The 20,330-nt window shown below is 38.0% G+C and overlaps 7 protein-coding genes across 10 annotated transcripts; 5 read left to right on the top strand and 2 right to left on the bottom strand.

Annotated features, from left to right (window-relative positions):
* The first annotated feature begins 320 nt into the window (after positions 1–320).
* LOC9312554 (F-box/LRR-repeat protein At3g59210) lies at positions 321–2,744 on the top strand. 2 transcript variants are annotated; one of them, XM_021024847.1, is made up of 4 exons: positions 321–1,083; positions 1,323–1,629; positions 1,720–1,860; positions 1,956–2,739. In XM_021024847.1, exons 1-4 carry the CDS (start codon positions 332–334, stop codon positions 2,268–2,270), a joined length of 1,515 nt encoding a protein of 504 aa, XP_020880506.1. In that variant the 5' UTR covers positions 321–331; the 3' UTR covers positions 2,271–2,739. The 2 variants fall into 2 exon arrangements, with proteins under 2 accessions (XP_020880506.1, XP_020880505.1); XM_021024846.1 differs by having other exon boundaries at positions 1,323–1,860; positions 1,956–2,744.
* Positions 2,745–2,772: 28 nt separating this feature from the next.
* LOC9314320 (F-box protein At3g59000) lies at positions 2,773–5,200 on the bottom strand. Of its 2 annotated transcripts, none has more exons than XM_021024872.1 (4): positions 5,051–5,200; positions 3,835–4,778; positions 3,438–3,578; positions 2,773–3,354 (listed from the first exon to the last, which is right to left on the bottom strand). In XM_021024872.1, exons 2-4 carry the CDS (start codon positions 4,771–4,773, stop codon positions 3,013–3,015), a joined length of 1,422 nt encoding a protein of 473 aa, XP_020880531.1. In that variant the 5' UTR covers positions 4,774–4,778; positions 5,051–5,200; the 3' UTR covers positions 2,773–3,012. The 2 variants fall into 2 exon arrangements, with proteins under 2 accessions (XP_020880531.1, XP_020880532.1); XM_021024873.1 differs by lacking the exon at positions 5,051–5,200 and having other exon boundaries at positions 3,835–4,605; positions 4,676–4,762.
* A 2,056-nt stretch (positions 5,201–7,256) lies between these two features.
* On the bottom strand, positions 7,257–9,324 carry LOC110228214 (F-box/LRR-repeat protein At3g58980-like). Its single transcript, XM_021024886.1, has 3 exons — positions 8,212–9,324; positions 7,901–8,044; positions 7,257–7,807 (listed from the first exon to the last, which is right to left on the bottom strand). Exons 1-3 carry the CDS (start codon positions 9,118–9,120, stop codon positions 7,481–7,483), a joined length of 1,380 nt encoding a protein of 459 aa, XP_020880545.1. The 5' UTR covers positions 9,121–9,324; the 3' UTR covers positions 7,257–7,480.
* Positions 9,325–10,891: 1,567 nt separating this feature from the next.
* On the top strand, positions 10,892–12,224 carry LOC9314318 (3-isopropylmalate dehydratase small subunit 2). The gene is made up of 2 exons (XM_002878204.2): positions 10,892–11,960; positions 12,106–12,224. The coding sequence occupies exon 1, from the start codon at positions 10,919–10,921 to the stop codon at positions 11,678–11,680; it is 762 nt and encodes a 253-aa protein (XP_002878250.1). The 5' UTR covers positions 10,892–10,918; the 3' UTR covers positions 11,681–11,960; positions 12,106–12,224.
* On the top strand, positions 11,870–13,985 carry LOC110228217 (F-box/LRR-repeat protein At3g58980-like). Its single transcript, XM_021024891.1, has 4 exons — positions 11,870–11,960; positions 12,106–13,092; positions 13,274–13,417; positions 13,523–13,985. Exons 2-4 carry the CDS (start codon positions 12,184–12,186, stop codon positions 13,796–13,798), a joined length of 1,329 nt encoding a protein of 442 aa, XP_020880550.1. The 5' UTR covers positions 11,870–11,960; positions 12,106–12,183; the 3' UTR covers positions 13,799–13,985.
* A 93-nt stretch (positions 13,986–14,078) lies between these two features.
* On the top strand, positions 14,079–16,863 carry LOC110228203 (F-box/LRR-repeat protein At3g58930-like). 2 transcript variants are annotated; one of them, XM_021024863.1, is made up of 5 exons: positions 14,079–14,167; positions 14,241–14,870; positions 15,013–15,990; positions 16,076–16,216; positions 16,310–16,863. In XM_021024863.1, the coding sequence occupies exons 3-5, from the start codon at positions 15,013–15,015 to the stop codon at positions 16,661–16,663; spliced, it is 1,473 nt and encodes a 490-aa protein (XP_020880522.1). In that variant the 5' UTR covers positions 14,079–14,167; positions 14,241–14,870; the 3' UTR covers positions 16,664–16,863. The 2 variants fall into 2 exon arrangements, with proteins under 2 accessions (XP_020880522.1, XP_020880521.1); XM_021024862.1 differs by having other exon boundaries at positions 15,010–15,990.
* A 758-nt stretch (positions 16,864–17,621) lies between these two features.
* On the top strand, positions 17,622–20,104 carry LOC110228211 (putative F-box protein At3g58820). The gene is given in 5 exon segments (XM_021024880.1): positions 17,622–17,998; positions 18,154–19,082; positions 19,259–19,283; positions 19,286–19,398; positions 19,483–20,104. Coding segments are annotated over 4 exon segments (1,416 nt in total). The 5' UTR covers positions 17,622–17,998; positions 18,154–18,158; the 3' UTR covers positions 19,837–20,104.
* The last annotated feature ends 226 nt before the right edge of the window (positions 20,105–20,330 follow it).

Below are 20,330 nucleotides of genomic sequence, written 5' to 3'. Positions count from 1 at the left end.
AAAATGTACATATATTCTTAATAAATGCATGAACAATTGGACAAAAGGAAATCTTAGAAAAGGAAATTTTCCTCTTTGAATAAGGAAACATGTAGAAATATACATAGTTTATAAACAAGCTTTCTCGTTGGATCTTGGTTTTCTTTGTCTAGAGATTCTTGTCCTGATAGTGTTCATTCGATATTGTTGGATGATATTAACGGGATAGGAGTCTCGCGGTTTGTTCATTTGTAATACTTTATTTTTAATTTTATGAATAATTAGGGGGAGTTGGAAGCACCAAAAAAAAAAAAAACAAGCTTGCTCACTAAATAAAGTTATTTTTATAGAGATGAATGCGAAAAAGAGGAAGAACAGTGAGGAAGAATTAGATGCAATCAACAACTTACCAGAGCATGTACTTTGTCACATCTTGTCTTTCCTTTCGACAAAAGACGCAGCTTTAACATCTGTTCTGTCCAAGAGATGGCGGGATTTGTTTACATTGATACCTAGTCTTGATTTTGATGACTCCACCTTTATGCCTTGTGTAAGTCCCGAAGAATGCCCAAGGACTACTTTCAGAGAGTTTGTGAACAGAGTTCTTGCTCTTCAATCCAATTCCCCCATTACCAAATTCTCTCTTATATGCCATAATGGTGTTGACCAAGATCTTGCTGAGACGTGGATACTCAAAGCTCTGAGACGTGGAGCAACAGATCTTACCTTAGTAGTGCTCTTCCCTTCACGAATATATTCACTGCCTTCTAGTATCTTCTTCTATTGCCATAACTTGATTAAGCTCAAACTAGGATGTGGGAGACTCGGTATCATCCACCACAGTCTATTTTGGGGAGACATTATCTTTACCAATCTTAGAACTCTGCATCTTGATTCTATTGACCTCGGTCAAAGAGATAGGAGTTTTGCTCGGCTTCTATCTAAATGCCCTATGCTTGAGGAGTTGATCGTAAATTGTATAAAATGGCACCGTTGGCGCTCTGCATCAGTGTGTTCTCTTACCCTCAAGAGACTAACTATTGATGGTGAACATTACCTCCCACCCATGGATAGTCACATATTCAAGTTCCGTCGAGAGAAGATGTAAGTAAAGCCATCGTCTTAGACCATCTCCAATGTCCACCTCTATATTTTCCTCTATTTTAGAGGAGATTTTGCTCCAATGTATTCCTATAAAATAGAGTTTCCTCTAAAATAGAAGAGAGAGAGACAATGAATTACTCTAAATATAGTTAACGTCATTTTTTTTTTACTTTTCAAAGAGTTCATTAACAAAAAAAAAAAACATATTAAGATGGCACGTTTTGTTTAATCTTGCGCAGGGCATCTGGAAAGTTCTACTCTAATAAGCCTCTGGCCGTAGACTCCGACTTCGGTACTGCGAGTCCTAGCAATGTTTCGTTTGATACTCCAAACCTCCTCTACTTAAACTACTCAGATTTTGTTGCGGGGAACTATCCGCTTGTCAAATTGGATTCCCTTGTTGAAGCTAGGCTCGATGTTGGATCGAATACAAGTCAGATGCATGCAAGAGATTCAGAGGAATATGAAGTTCCTTGGGATGCCACCAATCTTATCATGGGGATACATAATGTTCAAACCCTTCACTTAACTTCTGCTACAATTGAGGTTTTATTTCTTTCTTCTTTCTTATTTTATGGTTACTTGTTACTTACCAGCCTTTTGATGATCCAACAAGTTTTACTGATGTGTTTTCAGGTGATTGAAGACTTTTGTAAGACGGTACCGGTATTCCACAACCTGAATCATTTATCTATTGAAAGTGACGATGAACGAGGATGGCAAGCATTGCCTCTCTTGCTCATCAACTGCCCCAATCTACAAACTCTCGTCTTCCATGTAAGTATACATGCAGAAACAAAAACTCTGTTTTAACTTTTTATATGTTATCAATTACACATTTTTATTTTGGTTTATTTATGCTCCTTCTTCAGGGTCTCCACCACCGTGTCACGGATGGATGTGGAGATGCTTGTGACTGCATCTCTCCTCCTTCTCCTCCTTCTTCTTCTTGTTTATCATCATGTCCTGTGAAGATCCTGAAGATATTGGACTTTGGTGCAACCTGTGGAGAGATGTCATTAGTCGAACATTTCCTCAAGAAGTTGCCTCGGCTTGAACAAGTGATCATTGTATTACACTGTGATTCCTTCATAGAGGAGGATTGTGGTCCTTCTGAAGTCTCCGAGGCACTGGAGATGGCCCCGAGAGCTTCGCCAAACTGCAAGCTGACGGTTGTTAATCATTAGTTCCTATGAATCTCTCGGTAGCTAATAATACGTTGTTGTTTCTTTTTAAATTCATTGGATCATCTCATTCAGTCTGATAATGTTACATGCATGTTTAAATCTTTCGATGTAGACAGCAGATCATATCCATTCTTTCCCTCAAGCCCTAGCCCTCCTTCAAACCCTAGTGAACCCTTATATTCGTACCTCAGTTACTTAATCAACAAGGAAAATGATATGTTAGACGAGGAAACTCTGACAGATGGTACAACAAAGAAAACCGATTCAGGTTTTATTTACTTAAGCAACAAGGGAAATCAGAGTATGCTCTTTCACGTTTCGCTTGTCAGGTTTGTTGGATTATTAGTACTAGGGATCATTGTCATCTGCAAGTATTTTGCTCCAAAATGTTCTGTACGTTCAATAGTATGGCTCTGCAGGGTATGACTTAAATAGGAGAATCAAAACAGAGCATTCTTCGTCTTCTTCTTCTTCTTCTTCTTCAATCAGTTATGTGTATCTGTAATCAAATATTTATCTCCATATGATCAAGGAAAAGATTGTGACAATGTAGGGTTTACAAATTGAGAGAAGAAACAGGAAGAGAGATAAGCGACAAAATCTAGCAAACTATTCTGAATAACGGGGCAGAAAATGTAAGAGATATAAAAAACTGAAACGACTTGGTATACATTTAAGCTTCTAACAAAGAGTCCGAAGGTTGGACCAATCTATGAGGTAAGTTTTCTTCCTTGAAGACACATCATTGTGCAGTCAACTTCTTATATAAGGAACCACACACCATAAACTGGACATCACAAGTATAAACCTGGTCGTAGAGTGTAAAAAGATGCGCAATTTGTTCAAACATCCCAGGAGCTTCGAGGTTTGTAGGACCATCCTCGTCAGCATATATCTCCATCTCCTTCAAACTAGGAAAATAGTCCAAGAAATGCTTTATCATTTGCATCTCTTTTTTTGTCCCTCCAAACCCATGAATCTCTAACATCTTTACTGGACAAGATGTCAGGGAACGACCTTTGTCCTCCCGAGAAACGCAGTCACAAGCATCCCCGCATTTATCTGTGACATGATGCAAGAGTCCCTGAAAGCATAACGAAAACAATAAGAGATTCAAAGTATGAACTCTATCTCTGTACATGTTTGGCAAATGGTTTGTTTTTATACCTCAATGACTAGAGATTCTAAATGTGGACAGTTCCTTAGAAGAACTGGCATTGCTTGCCATCCTCGGCTTTCGTTACTTTTAATAGCTAACGATTTGAGGTTTTTGAACACGGGCATCGATTCACAGCATAGAGAAAGCACCTGAAACAGGATAGAACACAACTAAACATGTTGCAATTACATATGAACAGTTAAAACATCAACTAAGAACCGATCAAAGCGAATTGAGTTACAAATCAAAAGATGCCTAGGAAGTAGTCAGGTTCATTCCAAATGGGACCAAACTAATATGACCACTGTGCTTCAGGAATTGAGACCAAGTCCTAATTACTTTCTGTTATATCCTCGAGACCAGATGACAAAAAAAATTAAAAGTGAAAAAGGAAAGAAAACTGACCTCGAGAGTATCAGCAGACAAGTCCAGATACTCAACATTTCGTATGCCATTCATAAGCTTCCCCACATGTTCAAATCGGAGAACAACATTGTCCATATCATCCTCGAACAAATCATTATTTGGCACTCTCACTCGCTCAATCTCTTCATCACTAACCATAAGGAAGATTCGAGCCTCACGTAAGTTTTCCATTTTAACTACGGGATAGTCTTCCGCAGCATAATCAGAGTAAAAGAAATAAACAAGACTAGGTGTATCAAATGAAAAAGTGCCTAAATGACCATCGGAGTCTATTGTTAGGGTCTTGAGGCTTGCATTTGAGATGGTGACATTCGAATCTAACCAGTTAACATCAACCAGGACTAAATCATCAAGCGCAGGCAAAGCATGAAGAAGAGTCTCAAACTTATCAACATAAAACGAAACCGAGTCAAGAACTAGAGTTTTAAGCATTGGTAAGAAAATGCTCCCAGCCATCCAACTAACATCAATTCCACAGTCTATTTTCAGCTTAACTAGTGTCCTGCTCTCGAAACCTTTTGGCGACAGCCGATAGTTATCTTCCATAGTCATACCTAAAATGATTAATAGATAAAGCTCTGAAACACCGCGGCGTAGAACATTACTTATCCAAGCATCCACACGATCTGAATCAACACCAGTTCTACACTTGAGGGAGAATTTCTTAATGGGAGACTCACCCTGCAGAGCCAACACCCTATCTACAAAATCCATGAAGCTCTGCCTAATTTCATGCCTTTCCCGCTTGCCCTCTTCCGGATGAAGAAAGACAGAGTTATCAAAATCAAGATAAGGAACAAAAGCAATGAGATTGCGCCACCTCTTGGAGAGAAGAGAAGTCAAAGCAGCCTCCTTTGTGGTAAGGAAGGACAGTATATGACAAAGAAGCTCGTCTGGTAGACTGCCAACACGATCCATCTCCTCTGCACGAAAGAAGAGGTATATTAAGTATACAAATCTCAAAGCTTTTAATTAGACCATCAGCAGTAACATGATTACTAAACAGTTCCACTGCTCATGATCTACAAACGGAGCAAGTGGAAGGAAATACGTAGGCATCGATAAGCTAAACTGCTAAAAAAAACAGACATGAAATTTAACAGATGGAAGCCCAATTAACAACGCAAACAGAAATCCACCAAAAGGGGAACAGAATCAGTAGAAGCAGAAGAGATGAGGAAAATTAGGTATCTACCTCGTTCCAAGTCCCAAAATTTGGTGATTTCAGCGAGAAAGTGAGAGTTGGTGGTGCTTAATCAAAATTTGGTTCGCGAAGACGCCCAGCGAAAGGCAAAGGGGAAAGTCTCAATTTTTAAGAGGATCGGCAGAAAACGAAATTGAGGGTTTAAAATTGGGAAAAATGTCATTAAAATCCCCAACTTATTCAAAACGTTGATTTAAATCCTCAACTCACGAGGAAACGAAATAAATATCAGACAAATGTTGACTTTCCAAATAAATATTAAACTTATGTTGACTTTCCAAATAAACACCAAACTTTCATTGACTTGACCATATTAGGCATGACGTTAAGTGAGTTAACAGACAATGTTAATGGGATTAATTTTCTGTTAACAGATCCGCTAATTAAAAATGACAGTATTGTTGAACTATAATCAAATCTCATCTAAGTCATATAACCTAAAGTCGTATTCATATAAGTTAGTTATTTACGTAAGAGACACGAATGTACGCGTATAGTTGTGTCTGTTCGTAAAGTTGTGTTTTTTCGATTAACACATGTACGTACACATTGTTTCGTGTTGTCGTAACTGTTCAATAAAATCCCGAGTTTCAAATCATACTCTATTTAGGGTTAGGGATTTTGCTCGATTTGGGGATCTAAAATTGACTTTAGGGATTTAATTCAATCGTTACGACAAAACGACGTCGTTTTGTTGTTATATGAAACAATGTCGTTATCAATTAACATATATGTTAACAGAAAATTACCTCCGTTAACGAGATCTATTAACCCACTTAACGTCGTACCTAATATGGCCAGGTCAACGGAAGTTTGATATTTATTTGGAAAGTCAACATAAATTTGATATTTATTTGGAAAGTCAACATAAGTTTGATATTTATTTCGTTTTGTCATGAGTTGAGGATTTATTAACCCATTTAACGTCGTACCTATATGGTCAGGTCAACGGAAGTTTGATATTTATTTGGAAAGTCAATGAAAGTTTGGTGTTTATTTGGAAAGTCAACATAAGTTTAATATTTATTTGGAAAGTCAACATAAGTTTGATATTTATTTCGTTTCGTCATGAGTTGAGGATTTAAATCAACGTTTTGAATAAGTTGAGGATTTTAACGACATTTTTCCCGTTTAAAATTGAAATTGTCAATTTTGGTTCTATTTTACCGGGTGCCTTAAAATCAACCGGTTGAACTTGGTAAACAAACCGGCACTGCTTGATTTTTTGTATTAAAATCGGTCCAAACGGAAAAGCATTTCAAGCCAAGAATTTAGAACCAAACCGAACCAATCCAGTTCTGGATGTTTTGCCTTTTCAAATGCATTTTGAAAGTGTGAAACTTTATACTCTGTCTTCGCTCTCTCCAGTGAGAAGGTATTGGGTAGGTGTTGAAGTTTTCTTTTTCTTTCTGCTTTTGTAATTTGCCGACAGAAACCGAAGCTTATTTCTAGTATTTTTGCTCTGTCTCATTTCTATAAATCAATGTATTTATTTTCAATTTGAAACGATTTTTCTTTCAGAGATTCATGGTAGGTGCATTTCTCTGTTTGTTCTGTGGGAAGAAAACTGGTTCAGCGATTATTTACTTTGCGGTTGATGTTGGAGTTTAGTCGCTGAAAAACTTCGATTCAAGCAGTAAAAGAGTTATTAAGGGTTTGGAGGAGGAGATGGATAGGATCAGCAATCTACCTGATGAGCTCATTTGTCACATCGTGTCCTTTCTTTCGGCAAAGGAGGCTGCTTTCACACTGGTTCTCTCAAAGAGGTGGAAGAATCTGTTTACCATCATACCAAGTCTTTATTTCAAGGATTGGTCTACGGTTCAGGGGAGTTTGATGGATTTTGTTGATGGAGTAATAGCTCTGCCTCTCTGTTCTCGCATAAGGAAATTCTCTAGAGCGTGTTGATCCAGTCCTTATCAACCGTTTTCTATGTACTGTGCTCAAGCGTGGCATCTTGTCTATCATACTGGACTTAACTGTTAAAAACGGTTATTCACTGCATTGCTTAACGCTCTGTTTATTTGTGGTTTAAAGGAACATAAATCGGTTTTATGTACCAACTAGTAGAATCAAAAGTTTGTTTTCATTGATGAGATACCGAAACAGCGTCGTTTCAAGGATTCTCCTCAATATCACACAGCAAAACAGAGCCGTTTCAAGGATTCTCCTCAATATCACACAGCAAAACAGAGCGTTATGCCAACAGCCCCAAGTGATCGATATTGGCTTGTTCGAAAGTACAATTTGAAACATTTACAAAATCAAAACATGGATAGAAAGTAGATTGAATCAGACTCAAGATAACTAGGAGAATCCAATAAAAGACCACAGAGTGTAACTAGAGATAAATGGGACAAAGATTGTGCACAAAACTGACTACTGCAACTAGGATAACCAGAGTCTGTTCTTCACGCTTTTTTAAGTAAAACTGATCTGGATCTTGCACTTGGGCGAAGCTCTTGGAAGTATTAGCAGATCCGTGACGATTCTTAACTTTTCCTTGTTGCTTAATCTTTCCCGAGAATGAACTTTCAACAACTCAAGACGGGAGAGTTTTCCTAAGAAATGTTTTATTTGCTCCAATTCACCAATAGTGCCGTGCTCCCATAAGTCTAACTCCAAGATCTCTAGAGGACATGTCAATAGACAAGAATATCCCGACATACACCCGCAAACATAGTCATGTTCTTCAACATCGTCAGGTTCTTCAACATCATCAGGTTCTTCAGCATAGTGCAGTCCACCCTGCAACAAGAGCAAGGATTTGAGATTGAAAATTAGGAGTATATAACCAGGAGGTTTTGGAAAGTGTGGACTGTCCAAAATACACTGTCATACCTCGAAAACAAGGGTCTTCAGATTTGGAGTCCTATTTAGCAAAAAGGGAAGAAATCTCCAACAGAATACCGTATCATCATGTGTCATAGTTAAATGATGTAGCTTTTCAAATACCGGAATTGCATCACGGAAGAAGTAAAGTGTCTGAAATCAAACAAAAACAACTATGGTTATCAAAACTGCAATTTGTTTGGAACAGAACATTTGGAAATACGTTTGCAAGTTGCACGCTTGATTCACCTATTCATGTTCTATTACTATCTCAAGCCGTAAATAGCAATTACAAAATAAACGAATAGTAACACACTCACCTCAAACATATAAGGAGCTGATAATTGCAGGATCTGGACATTTCTTATCCCTTGAATCAGATTTGTTGCATTGCTAGACAAGATATCACCATCTTCTGCAAACTGTCCATGCCATTCGTGATTTACCATCACAAGAAGATGGAGCTTAGCTTCTACAAGGGACTCAAAACTATGAATTGTATACCCATCCGGGACAAAATCACTGTACTCTAAGTAAGTAAGATTTGGAGTATCAAAAGTAATGTTCTGATGATCAGGCCCATTAAAACCGTCGGGCAATACACGACCAATAGTAAGTCTTTGAAGACTTTGACTAGACACTATGCCTGACCAATCCCAAGTTTCCCAGTACATACCATCAATGGTTAGTTCCTTAAGCACAGGGCAAGCAGAAAGAAACGCCTTGAACGCACAATCAGCAAGATTACTGAACCGAACGTTGTCAAAAATGAGAGTCTCAAGCGCTGGAAGCAAAGCATTCTCAGGCACCACACTGATAACAATTTCTCTCCCTAGTTCCATCTTCTTGACAGTCTTGCAAGTGAAGATCTCCAAAGGCAATGTATATCCATTATCACCGTATATGCCCATTTCAAGATCCATGACTCCACGAAGATTCAACACATTACGTAGCCAGTGGTTGATACGATTTGGATCAAGACCCCTTTCAGATTTTAAAGAGAATCTTCTTATGCACGTTGTCGTTTCAAGCCGAGCCATTGCTTCACTCACAAGATTCGTGAAAGTCCCCTGAAACTTTACTTTGTCATTGAAATAAAGATCTGGTATGATGCTATAGATACTCCCAAACCTCCTAGAGGTAACCAGCAAAGACGCAGCATCCTTTGCAGCAAGAGTACTCACGATTAGACTAATTAGTTCATCAGGTAGATCGCTGATCCTATTCATCTTCTTGCACTAGCGAAACAATCCGTTCCAATCAAACCAAAAATTCAGCGAAGATTCTGAAATATACGAGCACGATCTTTGGAGCTTAATCTAGAAGAAAAGAACCCAGAGACGGAGAGTGAAGAAGAGAAGAAATGAAACAGTTTCTTCTTGAATTTATCGGAACTTTCAAGATCAGCAAGGTTTCTAGAAACGCTGCGTTTTACTTTTTGAGGAATTCGATTAAAACGTACCGCTTGGACTAGTGGAAGCCGTGGGCTTTTTGTTTTCCTTTATTTTAAGCCTTCGTGGGCTTTCCCTTTGATATTAATCCAGCAATTAAGATATGTGATAGTATACCACCGTATGTTGATTAATTATATGTTAAAGTTTTTAATTGAAAATTTGACATACTGTAATACTATAACTAGATTTTAACCCGCGGTACATCGCGGGATGATTTAATTTTAAAGTTAATATAAAAATATTTTGTAAATTGTATCTCCTTATAACATATTTATTTATATTATAGTTTACAATTGTTATTAAGTAACGGTATACCACGAGTCCACGAGATAATTATTAATAAACTGAGGATTTAACCTATATTAAAGCGGTATATAAATATTGATTCAAATTCGTCCGCCATATAAATCATTTCCGAAATATAACCCGTTCCGTAATTTTTTAACCCGTTCTGTGATTTGTATTAAAAAAAAAGGATTAAATCCGTATTGAAGCGGCGGATTAATGATATTTTAATCTTATTATTATTGTCGATTCAAAAACCCGTCCCGCCAAACCCATCCCGCCAAAAAACTCATTTATTTTATTAATGTTCTTATTTATGATATGATTCTGAATCATTGTCTAAATATTTTAATCGATGTAGAACGTTGAACACACATTTTCGTCAATTGGATAATATATGTCCGTTTTTAAAATTTCGAATCACAGTATATGCAGAAAAAAAAATGATTTTTTTTTTTACTTTATGTATTATATGATGATTCAAAACAGTTAAAAACAAATCAAACAAAGATGATAGGAGAATCATAATTATAAATCTTAATCAAATATTCTAAAAATCTAAATTATTAAATATGGAATATCCGGTGTATGAGTTGGGTTAAATATAACCTGACCCAACAAATTTTTTGTGAAGGAATTTTTAAAATGAGTCGGATATCCGATATACCCGAAAGCTTTTTTACCCACCCATCACAAAAAGTGCTGCGATTATACTAGTATAGATTCTTACTCCCAGATTAATATATTTATGAGCTAAACATAACGAAACTTTAAGTTAGGCTAATATGCGTATGAAATCATAAAATATTTTTGTTTCATCCTAAAACCAGATTTAGCAAAACCATCACAAAATTCCAATTTGTGGATTTGTCGCAAATATAGTAGTAGTCACTAGTCAAGTCGTGAAGTTTTGTATTTTTGTTAATTTTAGCAATTCCAATTTCTGTTTTTTTTTTCTTTTCTTCTAAGTGCTTGCTTTTCAATCGTTTCATATAAAATCCATGAATCTCACATTCATATTTTCTGAAAAAATTAAATTCATATTTTGATAATGACATCTTCTAGTTGCTATCTTGTACATATCTTGGAGTAATAAACAGATAACAATGAAAGAGTCCACGTTTTATTACACAACGACCTACCTTGGTGTCTCAATACGCACGTTTAGGACTTAAAATGGCATTTTCGTGAATACTAGTTTATAGTCGTAATTAAAAATTGTATAATCACATTCCCTCTATAAATTACTCTGTTTCATTTTCTGCTTCACTTACGAAGTAGCACAACCATGGCGATTTCTCAGCAATTTCTAAACCCTACACTCTTCAAATCCTTAGCTTCCACAAACAAAAACTCGCCATCTCCTTTCTTTCGACTCAAGTCCACCTCCACAACTTTCAATTTCAAACCACTTACTTCCTCCTCCTCTGCTACAATCATCACACGCGCCGCCGTATCATCCTCCGATTCAGGCGAGTCAAAATCCAGAGAAACTTTCCACGGCCTCTGCTTTGTCTTGAAAGACAACATCGACACCGATCAAATCATCCCCGCCGAGTACGGCACTCTCATCCCTTCGATTCCAGAAGATCGCGAAAAGCTTGGCTCGTTCGCGCTTAACGGCTTACCAAAATTCTACAATGAACGTTTCGTTGTTCCAGGAGAGATTAAATCAAAGTACTCCGTCATCATCGGCGGCGATAATTTCGGTTGCGGATCTTCCCGCGAACACGCTCCGGTTTGCCTCGGCGCGGCGGGAGCTAAAGCCGTGGTGGCGGAATCGTACGCTAGGATCTTCTTCAGGAACTGTGTAGCTACAGGTGAGATCTTCCCGCTCGAATCGGAGGTTAGGATCTGCGACGAGTGCAAAACAGGGGATGTGGTGACCATCGAACACAAGGAAGACGGTAGTAGTTTGCTGATCAATCATACGACGAGGAAAGAATACAAACTTAAACCGCTAGGTGATGCCGGTCCGGTGATCGACGCCGGTGGAATCTTCGCTTATGCAAGAAAAGCCGGCATGATTCCTTCTGCTTCCTCTGCTTGAGTATAATATAATCGAATCCATAATTTCTGGTTTTCGGTTTATACCGGTTTGGGTAACTTGGTTCGACAACCGGTACTAGCGAAATAAATTATAACCAAATCCATAAAACCAAAATTTTAGTTCGACTTTGTGTGCCACGTGGAAACACAGATATGAAGCAAATGCGTAAAAAGGCGTGCAATTTCTTACTAGACACTTCGCTTTCTTCTCTGTATAAGTTGTCAGCCCTCTCGAGTTCAAAGTTTAAGGTTTCTTCTTCTGTCTTCGCATCTGTAGCAAGGTCGGTGTCGAAAGATTTCTCATCTCTTTCAATTGTAATTTTGCTTCTTATCATATATCTGTCGTTGTATAGTTCTGTTTCTGATTTAGTTAAGTGTGTTTATCTCCACTTTGAAACTCCTTTTCTTGTTTGTATAATTTTGCAGTGGGTTGAATTTGTGGTTTGAGATCTCCACTGGAATTAATTGAGTAGCAAAAGGGGTTTTCTAGGGTTTGGTAAGAGGATGGATAGGATTAGCAATCTACCAAATGAGATTATTTGCCACATTGTATCTTTCCTTTCTGCAAAGGACGCTGCTTTCGCATTGGTTCTGTCAAAGAGGTGGCAGAATCTCTTTACCATTGTACCAAATCTTGAGTTTGATACCTCAGTCAAGAATCAAGGGAATTTGATGGAGTTTGCGGATGGAGTATTGGCTCTGCCGGCCAGTTCTCGTATAAGGAGTTCCTCTCTAAAGTTTCGAAGAGGTGTTGACCCGACTCATTATGATGATCTCAACTGTTGTATATGTGCTTTGCTAAACCGTGGTATCTTGGATCTTGAACTAGACATATGTGCTGGGAGACCATATTCACTACCTCTTGAGGTTTTCACTTGCAAAACACTCGTTAAACTGGAACTTGGAGGTAATTATGGTGGTTTTGTTATTGATGTTGTCCCTGAGAATGCTTTCCTACCAGCACTTGAAACCCTCGTTCTTACCTATATTCGGTTCAAAGATCTCCGCGGTTGTGTGTTTGAAAAGCTTCTTTCTGCTTGCCTTGTGCTCAAGGAACTAGTCATTGAAAATATGGAATGGGAACGTTGGAAATGGTCTGGCAACCTATCCAGTCCAAGTCTTCAAAGACTTACTATTAATCATGGAGATTTCTATCAGTGTGAGTTTACGAGAATAAATTTGGATACTCCAAGTCTTACCTATTTAATGTTGTCTGATGTTGTTCCGGATGACTATCCAATTGTTAATCTTGACTCCCTTGTCGAAGCTAAGCTCGATCTTATGTTCACGGTAGATCACATCTATGAAGGATTTGTAAGTGACTATGATACTATCTCTAGCGATCCAACAAATCTGATCAAGGGGTTAAGAAATGTTGAAATCATGAATTTACTATCTCCTAATACTTTTCAGGTTAGTGTGATATTGTTTATTCTTTCTTTGTGACATTTTATTACAATTTGAGTTTGATTAAAACAAAAAGATGAAGAATCCAAATCTTTTTAACATTCAGGTGTGCATCTTAGGTTCCATAAGATGTTTCATTTGTCTGGTTACATATACGAGAATGACTAGTTGATTTATATTGTTTCAGGCATTTTCTTACTTCCATGAAGCAATCCCGGTGTTTGAAAACCTATATCATTTAACTATCACATGTGATGATAATGGGTTCTGCTGGGAATTTCTACCATTTTTGCTAAAGAAGTGTCCAAAACTAGAGGCTCTTGTCATCGATGTATGATCAAAACCACCCCAAAAGTTTATTGGACAAATGCAGAATAAAACCTTGTAGATAGATACTCCTTGATTTTCAGTTTTCTAATAGTCTCTCTTGCTTCAGGGCCCATTGCACTACGATGAAGACCGACCTAAATCTGTTTGCGACTGTTTGTCGGGATATTCTTTCTTATTGTCATGTCCTCTAGAGGTCCTACAGATAACCAACTACAGTGGAACTACTGGAGAAGTGGAGCAACTGAAGCATTTTCTAGAGAAACTGTCCTGTCTCAGATTGGTGAAACTTCATTGTCCGAAAAGACATGGTGGCGACAAGAAAAAGTTATTAATGCTTCCCAGAGCTTCCTCTAAGTGCAAGATCAAGGTCACGTTTTCTTAAAAGCTTTGCTCCTCCTAGTTGCATCTATCTGTTGTATCTTTTTGGATAGTGAACACTCTTACTCACTTATATCCTCTGTTAATCTTTTGTCGGATTCTCTTTGTTGTCCTAGTTTGAACTTTGAACTTGTTAACTTTCTGGAGCCTGTTTTGATTCGACTTTCATTTGTAATTTGCTTTGATGGATTCTTAGGATAATGTATAATGAAACTCAGTATGTTAATTATCAGGCGTGGATAATTCTAAAAGCCTAAAATTATCCTTTTTGGTTCCTATCATTTTATCGATTGTAACTGAGGATGTATTATGCTGGCGAGCTCTACCATATGTGATAAAGAAGGCTCCAAATTTAAAGACTTTTGTAATTGAGGTATGGACCCTAAACAACCAAAAAAGTTTATTGTAAAAAAATATTCAATCACTAATCTTCCTCCTTATTTCAGGGTCCCGTGCACTGTAATAATGGCGTGGACTATGATTATGATACGTGGCAGTATGAAGCTGTTTGTGATTGCTTGTCGGAATATTCTTTCCTATATTCATGGTCAGTGAAAGTACTAGAGATAACCAAGTGCAGCGGAACTAAAGGAGAATTGGAGCAAATGGAACATTTCTTAGAGAGATTGTCATGTCTCGAGCTTGTTAAAGTGTGTGCTGATGAAACACACCCAAAGAAAAGGCGGCGATTCGTCATACTTTCGTAGTTTTGGGCCCAGTGGCAATGTTTTGGGCCTATCTTGTTTCACCATACTTTCGTAGCCCAGAGTCGGGCATTCCTGATTTGTTTACCGAATTAAACCAGTGGTATCTAAACCGGATAAAATAGAACCAATCACTCACACTAGATTCGACATCATTTGGAGACAGCCTTCAATGTTAAACCCTCACTTTCGTTTGCTCTTGAAATTGGGTGTTTCGGCTTCTCCGAGATGTTTGCTTGCATGTCTTGTCAAACCTGAAATTGAAAGTCTTGGACTTTCCTTCATATCTTGGCTTGTATGGCCATAGAAACCAGCGATTAAAGCACTTTCAACTCTCGGAAGATTTTGGGATTAAGCGTCGTTTGTAACGAGGTAAATACTGAAATTTACTCATTTATTCTGCTTCTACTGATTTTATTCTCTTTTGGGGGTTTCTTAGTTCAAACGGTGCCTACAAATTTCCTGCACAGTGGAATGAATTTGTAATACTGTACTTTAATGTCGTGTACAGAAGATGGATCGGGTCAGCACTCTACCAGACGGGGTTCTTTGTCATATACTGTCCTTCCTTCCCACCAAACAAGCTGCTTTGAGTTCGGTTCTCTCAAAGAGCTGGCTCAATCTGTGGAAACTTGTCCCTAATCTTGACATTGATGACTCTGAATTTCTTCATCCGGAAGAAGGTAAAGGGGAAAGGGACGAAATTCGTCAGAGCTTTGTGGATTTCGTGGACAGAGTTTTGGCTTTGCAGCGCGATTCTCCCATTAAGAAATTCTCCCTCAAGTCTATAACTTGTGTTCATCCAGATCATGTGAATCGTTGGATATCTACTGTGTTGCAGCGTGGTGTTTCGGATCTTGCTCTTTTCATTGACTTTTCTTTTGAGGATATCGAAGACGGTTATAATCTTCCTAATGAGATGTTCGTCAGTAGGACACTAGTTGAGTTGAAAATAAGAAGTGAACGTTATGTTGATTGGTGGCGTAGAGATGTAGGCGGTAGAGATAGAGGCTCTGTCTTACCAATGCTTAAGACTCTTGACATTGACTCAGAATTTATTTATTGTGGTGAGATGGAGAGGTTTCTACCTTCTTTCCCTGTCCTTGAGAAATTACGAATGGCTGATATGGAGTGGACAGAGTCGGATGAAACCGTGTCAAGTGCAAGCCTCAAGAAGCTAAGTATTCATGGCACCGGTTGTGAAGGCTTTCGAAATCCAAAGAGCATTTCTTTTGATACTCCAAGTCTGCTTTCCTTTAACTATTCTGATTTAGTTGCGGAGGACTATCCATTAGTTAATATGAAGGCATTATTTGAGGCTCGAATCAACTTTATAGTAACTGAAAATCAGATCAAGCGAGTAAGAGCGCCAAACGATGATTCGTTAGAAGATGATGAGGGTGATGTTATTCTCCGATTCGGCAATGTGGTGAAGCTCATGAATGGCATACAAAGTGTTCAGAAACTTTACTTAACTGCTGATACTCTCGAGGTCAGTTTTCTATTTTTGTTCTCTTTTGTCTAGTTGTGAAACATTAATTGCAAAATGTCTAGTTGGTTTTTTTTCTTGCTTTCAGGTGCTTTCTCTGTGCTGTGAATCGGTGCCGCTGTTTAACAACCTCAAAACATTAGGTATTACGAGTGAGGAGGATCGAGGATGGCAAGCGATGCCAGTTATTCTAAGGAAATGTCCATATATAGAATTTCTTCTCGTTGAGGTTCAGTTATAAACCATGAAACTACTTGGACAAACATGTGTTAAAAGATGTTGTTCTTACTCAATAATCTTATTGTCTCCTTTATGCGTTCAGGGTCTCTTACACTATGTGACGGATAAATGTGGGGATGCTTGTGACTGCATTTTTCGAGAAGACAAAGGTCGTTCGCTTACATCTTGTCCAGTGAAGAAGTTAGAGATTCGAGGATTTAGAGGAACAATAAAAGAGATGACAATGATAAAGCATTTCTTGGTCTATTTTCCGTGTCTTAAGGACATGAACATCTATGTTGAAGAGAATGATCCTACAGAGCTCAGATTCCCTGAAGTGTCTAAAGTTATCAATCAGATAATGGAAGAATACAACAAGTTTTCAAGTTGCAATGTTCAGCTCCTTGTGACTGATTACTTGTCTGAGAAGTGGACTGCAAAAGGAAGAATCCTCTGAAAAAACATAACCTGCTCAAAGTTTTGCCAAAGTCCCCTTGGAATTTGACTTCAGTTCTTTCTTTAGTTGGTTTTCAAACCAAACCAAACTAATCCCAAAACCTTAGTTTCCTCTTCTCTTATGTTTAACTGAAGTACTGAACTACTCACGTTTTGTTTCCTTCCAGTCTCTTCTTTTTATGCAATGTTTCCTGTCATTTACTATGGTTAAAGCTTGATATAATAAGTTGAATTTGCAAAAGATAACTATTTCAGAAACATCACATTAAAGTTTGATTCCATACCACTATAGAGTATATCCATTGTTACCCTTTAAGCGCAGTTTAAGATCCATGACACTGTTTGTGAGTGCTTGTCCGGATATGTGGGAAGATGATGATGAGGATATAAATATGAACGTGTTTGTGAGTGCTTCTCCGGATATGATTTCCTATTGTCGTGTCCTGTGAAAGTGCTAGAGATCACCGGGGAACTAAAGGAGACTTGGAGCAAATGGAACATTTCCTGGAGAAATTGTCATGTCTTGAGCTTGTCAAAGTTCGTGCTTATGCAACAGAGCCCATAGAAAATCATTGTCTCAGAAACAATCTCCTAAAGCTTCCCAGATCACTCAAGTGCAAGATCCAGTTCCAGTTTGTTCCTCCTTGCTCTGTTTGTTAATAAATCTGTTTTGTGTGCACTGTGCAGTGTTGCTTGTAGGTTACTCTCAATAAATATTGTTTTGAATTTATTCTTCGTTAGAAATTTGCTTTGAGTTGTTCTCTTATTAATGTTTTACCTGAATGAGTAAAGCTAACAAATTCAATCAATAAAAACAGACGCGAGCGTACACAATGATCAGTCTTCAAGGAAAAACAAAACTTAGCTCATAGTAACAACACTCCTTCAAACCCAAAATGGTAATTATCAGTTTACCACTGGGCTTATACTTGGGCCTGAATTGTTCGCTATACTTTCATAGCCCATAGGCCATAGGCAAATCAGTCCTGGTTGTGGTTGGTTTACCGAATTAAACCGGAGAACTGTAAAAAACCGGCCGATAAAATAGAAACAACATTCTTTAACTTTCACACAAGAATCCGAGTCTCCGCCTTCACCGCCTTCCATTCTAAACCCTCAATTTACTCCTCCGCCACCATCTTCCGTCGCCTCAGCGAGATTTTGCAAGTTGGTTACTTGCTGGGCGCTTTTTCTACTGCTGCCTTCCTCTCCAATTGGATATTTGAGCTTCTCCAATGCATTTTCATGTCTTTTTTCCATATATATATGTTCAGCAATCTCTTCTGACTAGACACATTCACTAAATTTGGGTGTTGAGATTGGCGTATGTAACTAGGTAAATGCTCAAGTTACCCATCTCCTCTGCTTCTACTGATTTCTAATCAATAATTGGTGTTTTTGAATCAATTGTAATACCAGTTTAGCTTATATCGAGATGCATACGCCACTTGCTGATTTTTATTTGAATTTATTACCTCTTCTTTCGTGCAGAGAAGATGGATCGTGTTAGCAGCCTACCAAACGAGCTTCTTTGTCATATATTGTCCTTCCTTACCACAAAGGAGGCTGCTTTGACTTCGATTCTCTCCAAGAGGTGGCGCAATCTCCTTGCATTTGTCCCTTATCTCTACATTGATGACTCTGTCTTTCTCCATCCTGAAGAGGGTAAGCGGGATAGGCCCGAAATTATACAGAGCTTCATGGATTTTGTGGATAGAATTTTGGCTTTGCAGGGTGATTCTCCCATTAAGAAATGCTCCCTCAAGTGTTTAAGTGAGGTTGATTCAGTTCGTGTAGATGGTTGGATAAGTAATGTGCTGGCGCGTGGTGTTTCCGACCTTGATCTATTAATCATTTTGGATATGGATGGAGATGATAAATATCGGCTGTCTCCAAAATATTTCGAGAGCAGTACACTAGTTAAGCTGAAAATAGGCTGTGGAATTGAGATTGATTGGTTGGCTGGGAGCATTTTCTTACCTATGCTTAAAACTCTCGTTATTGATTCAGCTCGGGTTAATAAGTTTGAGATTCTTCTAGATGCTTTGCCTGCACTTGAGGAATTAGTCCTGGTTGACGTAATCTGGAAAGATGTGAACGTATCAAGTGCAAGCCTCAAGACCCTAACAATAAAGGACAGCGATTGTTTAGGCATTTTATCATTTGATACACCGAGTCTCGTTTACTTTAAGTACACTACTTTTGTTGCAACGGATTATCCAGTAGTTAATATGAAAAACTTATGTGATGCTCAAATTAACTTCTTATTAACTGAAGAGCAACTCCAGCGAGCTAGAGAACCAGATGATGATGGTCATTGGTTCGACCAAGACATTGCTCTCGGTTATAGTAATGTGTGGAAACTCTTTCATGGCATACAAAATGTTCAGTATCTGGACTTGTTTCCGAATACTCTCGAGGTCAGTTTTCTATTTTTTTCTCTCTCTTGGAATACCTATCTTCAACTGTTTTCGAGGAAATGATAACAGGAAAACAAGATTTCTATACGAATTCCTGGAGCATAGCATTCATGTGAAGGTCTAGTTTTGAAGCATGTAATTGCAAAATATCTAATTGTGTTTTGTCATATTTTCAGGTGCTTGCTCTATGCTGTGAATCGATGCAGTGTTCAAAATCCTCAAATCGTTAGCTATTAAGAGTAACATGAATAGAGGATGGCAAGCAATGCCAGTTCTACTCAAGAATTGTCCACATTTAGAAACTCTAGTCATTGATGTATAAAAACAACTCATATTCCAAACATGTACAAAGATTGAGTTTATAATTTGAATCTCTTACTGTTTTTGTTTATGCTTTCAGGGTCTCTTTCACCATGTCACAGATAAATGTGGGGATGCTTGTGATTGCATTTCTCGGGAGGAAAAAGGTCATTCGCTCACATCTTGTCCAGTAAAGAAGTTAGAGATTCAAGGGTTTAGAGGAACAATGAAAGAGATGACAATGATAAAGCATTTCTTGGACCATTTTCCGTGTTTGAAGGAGATGGAGATTTATGTTGAAGAGAATGATCCTACAGAGCTTAGATTCCCTGAAGTGTCTAAAGTTATCAAGCAGATGATGGAAGAATTCAACAAGTTATCGAGTTGCAATGTCCAGCTCCTTGTGAGTGATTACTTGTGTAAGAAGTGGACCGCAAAAGGAAGAATTCTCTGAAGGACAAAACTTGCTCATAGTTTTGCCAAAGTCCCTTTGAAATTTGACTTCCGTTCTTGTTTATTAGCTGGCGTGAAAACCGTTTCAAACCAAACCAAACTAATCCCAAAACCTTAGTTTCTTCTTCTCTTATGTTTAACTGATTTACTAGACATTTTGTTTCCTAACATTATCTTCTTTTTATGCAAATGTTTCGGGTCATTTACCATGGTTTAAGCTTAATGTAGGTACACTTTATAAGTTTAATTTGCAAAAGACAACTTTTTCAGAAACATCACATTAAAGTTTGATTTCCATACCGCTATGAGTAATTTTAATGTGCTTCAAAATTGAACTTTGTGTTTAAGCTCAAGCCCAAACGTTCGCTGTTCGTTGAACAACATGTACAATGTGATGAAACGTTTGTCTTAATAGTGTAATCATATGTACATCATCTGATCGATGGGTTGAACTTAAACCGATTCAGGCCAGGAGATCAAAACCAAACTGATTCA

Source organism: Arabidopsis lyrata (assembly GCF_000004255.2).
Source record: "Arabidopsis lyrata subsp. lyrata unplaced genomic scaffold ARALYscaffold_5, whole genome shotgun sequence".
NCBI lineage: Eukaryota > Viridiplantae > Streptophyta > Magnoliopsida > Brassicales > Brassicaceae > Arabidopsis > Arabidopsis lyrata.
This window is presented reverse-complemented; position numbering and strand designations above follow the sequence as displayed.

What these genes read in the sequence shown, in the direction of transcription:
- LOC9312554 (XM_021024846.1), top strand. Translation starts at nt 332, where the DNA reads ATGAATGCGAAAAAGAGGAAGAACAGTGAGGAAGAATTAGATGCAATC. An exon ending in AAGTTCCGTCGAGAGAAGAT is followed by an intron (nt 1,084 to 1,322) that starts GTAAGTAAAGCC and finishes AATCTTGCGCAG; the next exon opens with GGCATCTGGAAAGTTCTACT. An exon ending in TACAAACTCTCGTCTTCCAT is followed by an intron (nt 1,861 to 1,955) that starts GTAAGTATACAT and finishes CTCCTTCTTCAG; the next exon opens with GGTCTCCACCACCGTGTCAC.
- LOC9314320 (XM_021024872.1), bottom strand. Translation starts at nt 4,773, where the DNA reads ATGGATCGTGTTGGCAGTCTACCAGACGAGCTTCTTTGTCATATACTG. An exon ending in TGTCTGCTGATACTCTCGAG is followed by an intron (nt 3,579 to 3,834) that starts GTCAGTTTTCTT and finishes ATCCTGTTTCAG; the next exon opens with GTGCTTTCTCTATGCTGTGA. An exon ending in TAGAATCTCTAGTCATTGAG is followed by an intron (nt 3,355 to 3,437) that starts GTATAAAAACAA and finishes TTATGCTTTCAG; the next exon opens with GGACTCTTGCATCATGTCAC.
- LOC110228214 (XM_021024886.1), bottom strand. Translation starts at nt 9,120, where the DNA reads ATGAATAGGATCAGCGATCTACCTGATGAACTAATTAGTCTAATCGTG. An exon ending in CAGCTCCTTATATGTTTGAG is followed by an intron (nt 8,045 to 8,211) that starts GTGAGTGTGTTA and finishes GTTTGATTTCAG; the next exon opens with ACACTTTACTTCTTCCGTGA. An exon ending in TGAAGACCCTTGTTTTCGAG is followed by an intron (nt 7,808 to 7,900) that starts GTATGACAGTGT and finishes CTCTTGTTGCAG; the next exon opens with GGTGGACTGCACTATGCTGA.
- LOC9314318 (XM_002878204.2), top strand. Translation starts at nt 10,919, where the DNA reads ATGGCGATTTCTCAGCAATTTCTAAACCCTACACTCTTCAAATCCTTA.
- LOC110228217 (XM_021024891.1), top strand. Translation starts at nt 12,184, where the DNA reads ATGGATAGGATTAGCAATCTACCAAATGAGATTATTTGCCACATTGTA. An exon ending in TATCTCCTAATACTTTTCAG is followed by an intron (nt 13,093 to 13,273) that starts GTTAGTGTGATA and finishes ATATTGTTTCAG; the next exon opens with GCATTTTCTTACTTCCATGA. An exon ending in TAGAGGCTCTTGTCATCGAT is followed by an intron (nt 13,418 to 13,522) that starts GTATGATCAAAA and finishes CTCTTGCTTCAG; the next exon opens with GGCCCATTGCACTACGATGA.
- LOC110228203 (XM_021024863.1), top strand. Translation starts at nt 15,013, where the DNA reads ATGGATCGGGTCAGCACTCTACCAGACGGGGTTCTTTGTCATATACTG. An exon ending in TAACTGCTGATACTCTCGAG is followed by an intron (nt 15,991 to 16,075) that starts GTCAGTTTTCTA and finishes TCTTGCTTTCAG; the next exon opens with GTGCTTTCTCTGTGCTGTGA. An exon ending in TAGAATTTCTTCTCGTTGAG is followed by an intron (nt 16,217 to 16,309) that starts GTTCAGTTATAA and finishes TTATGCGTTCAG; the next exon opens with GGTCTCTTACACTATGTGAC.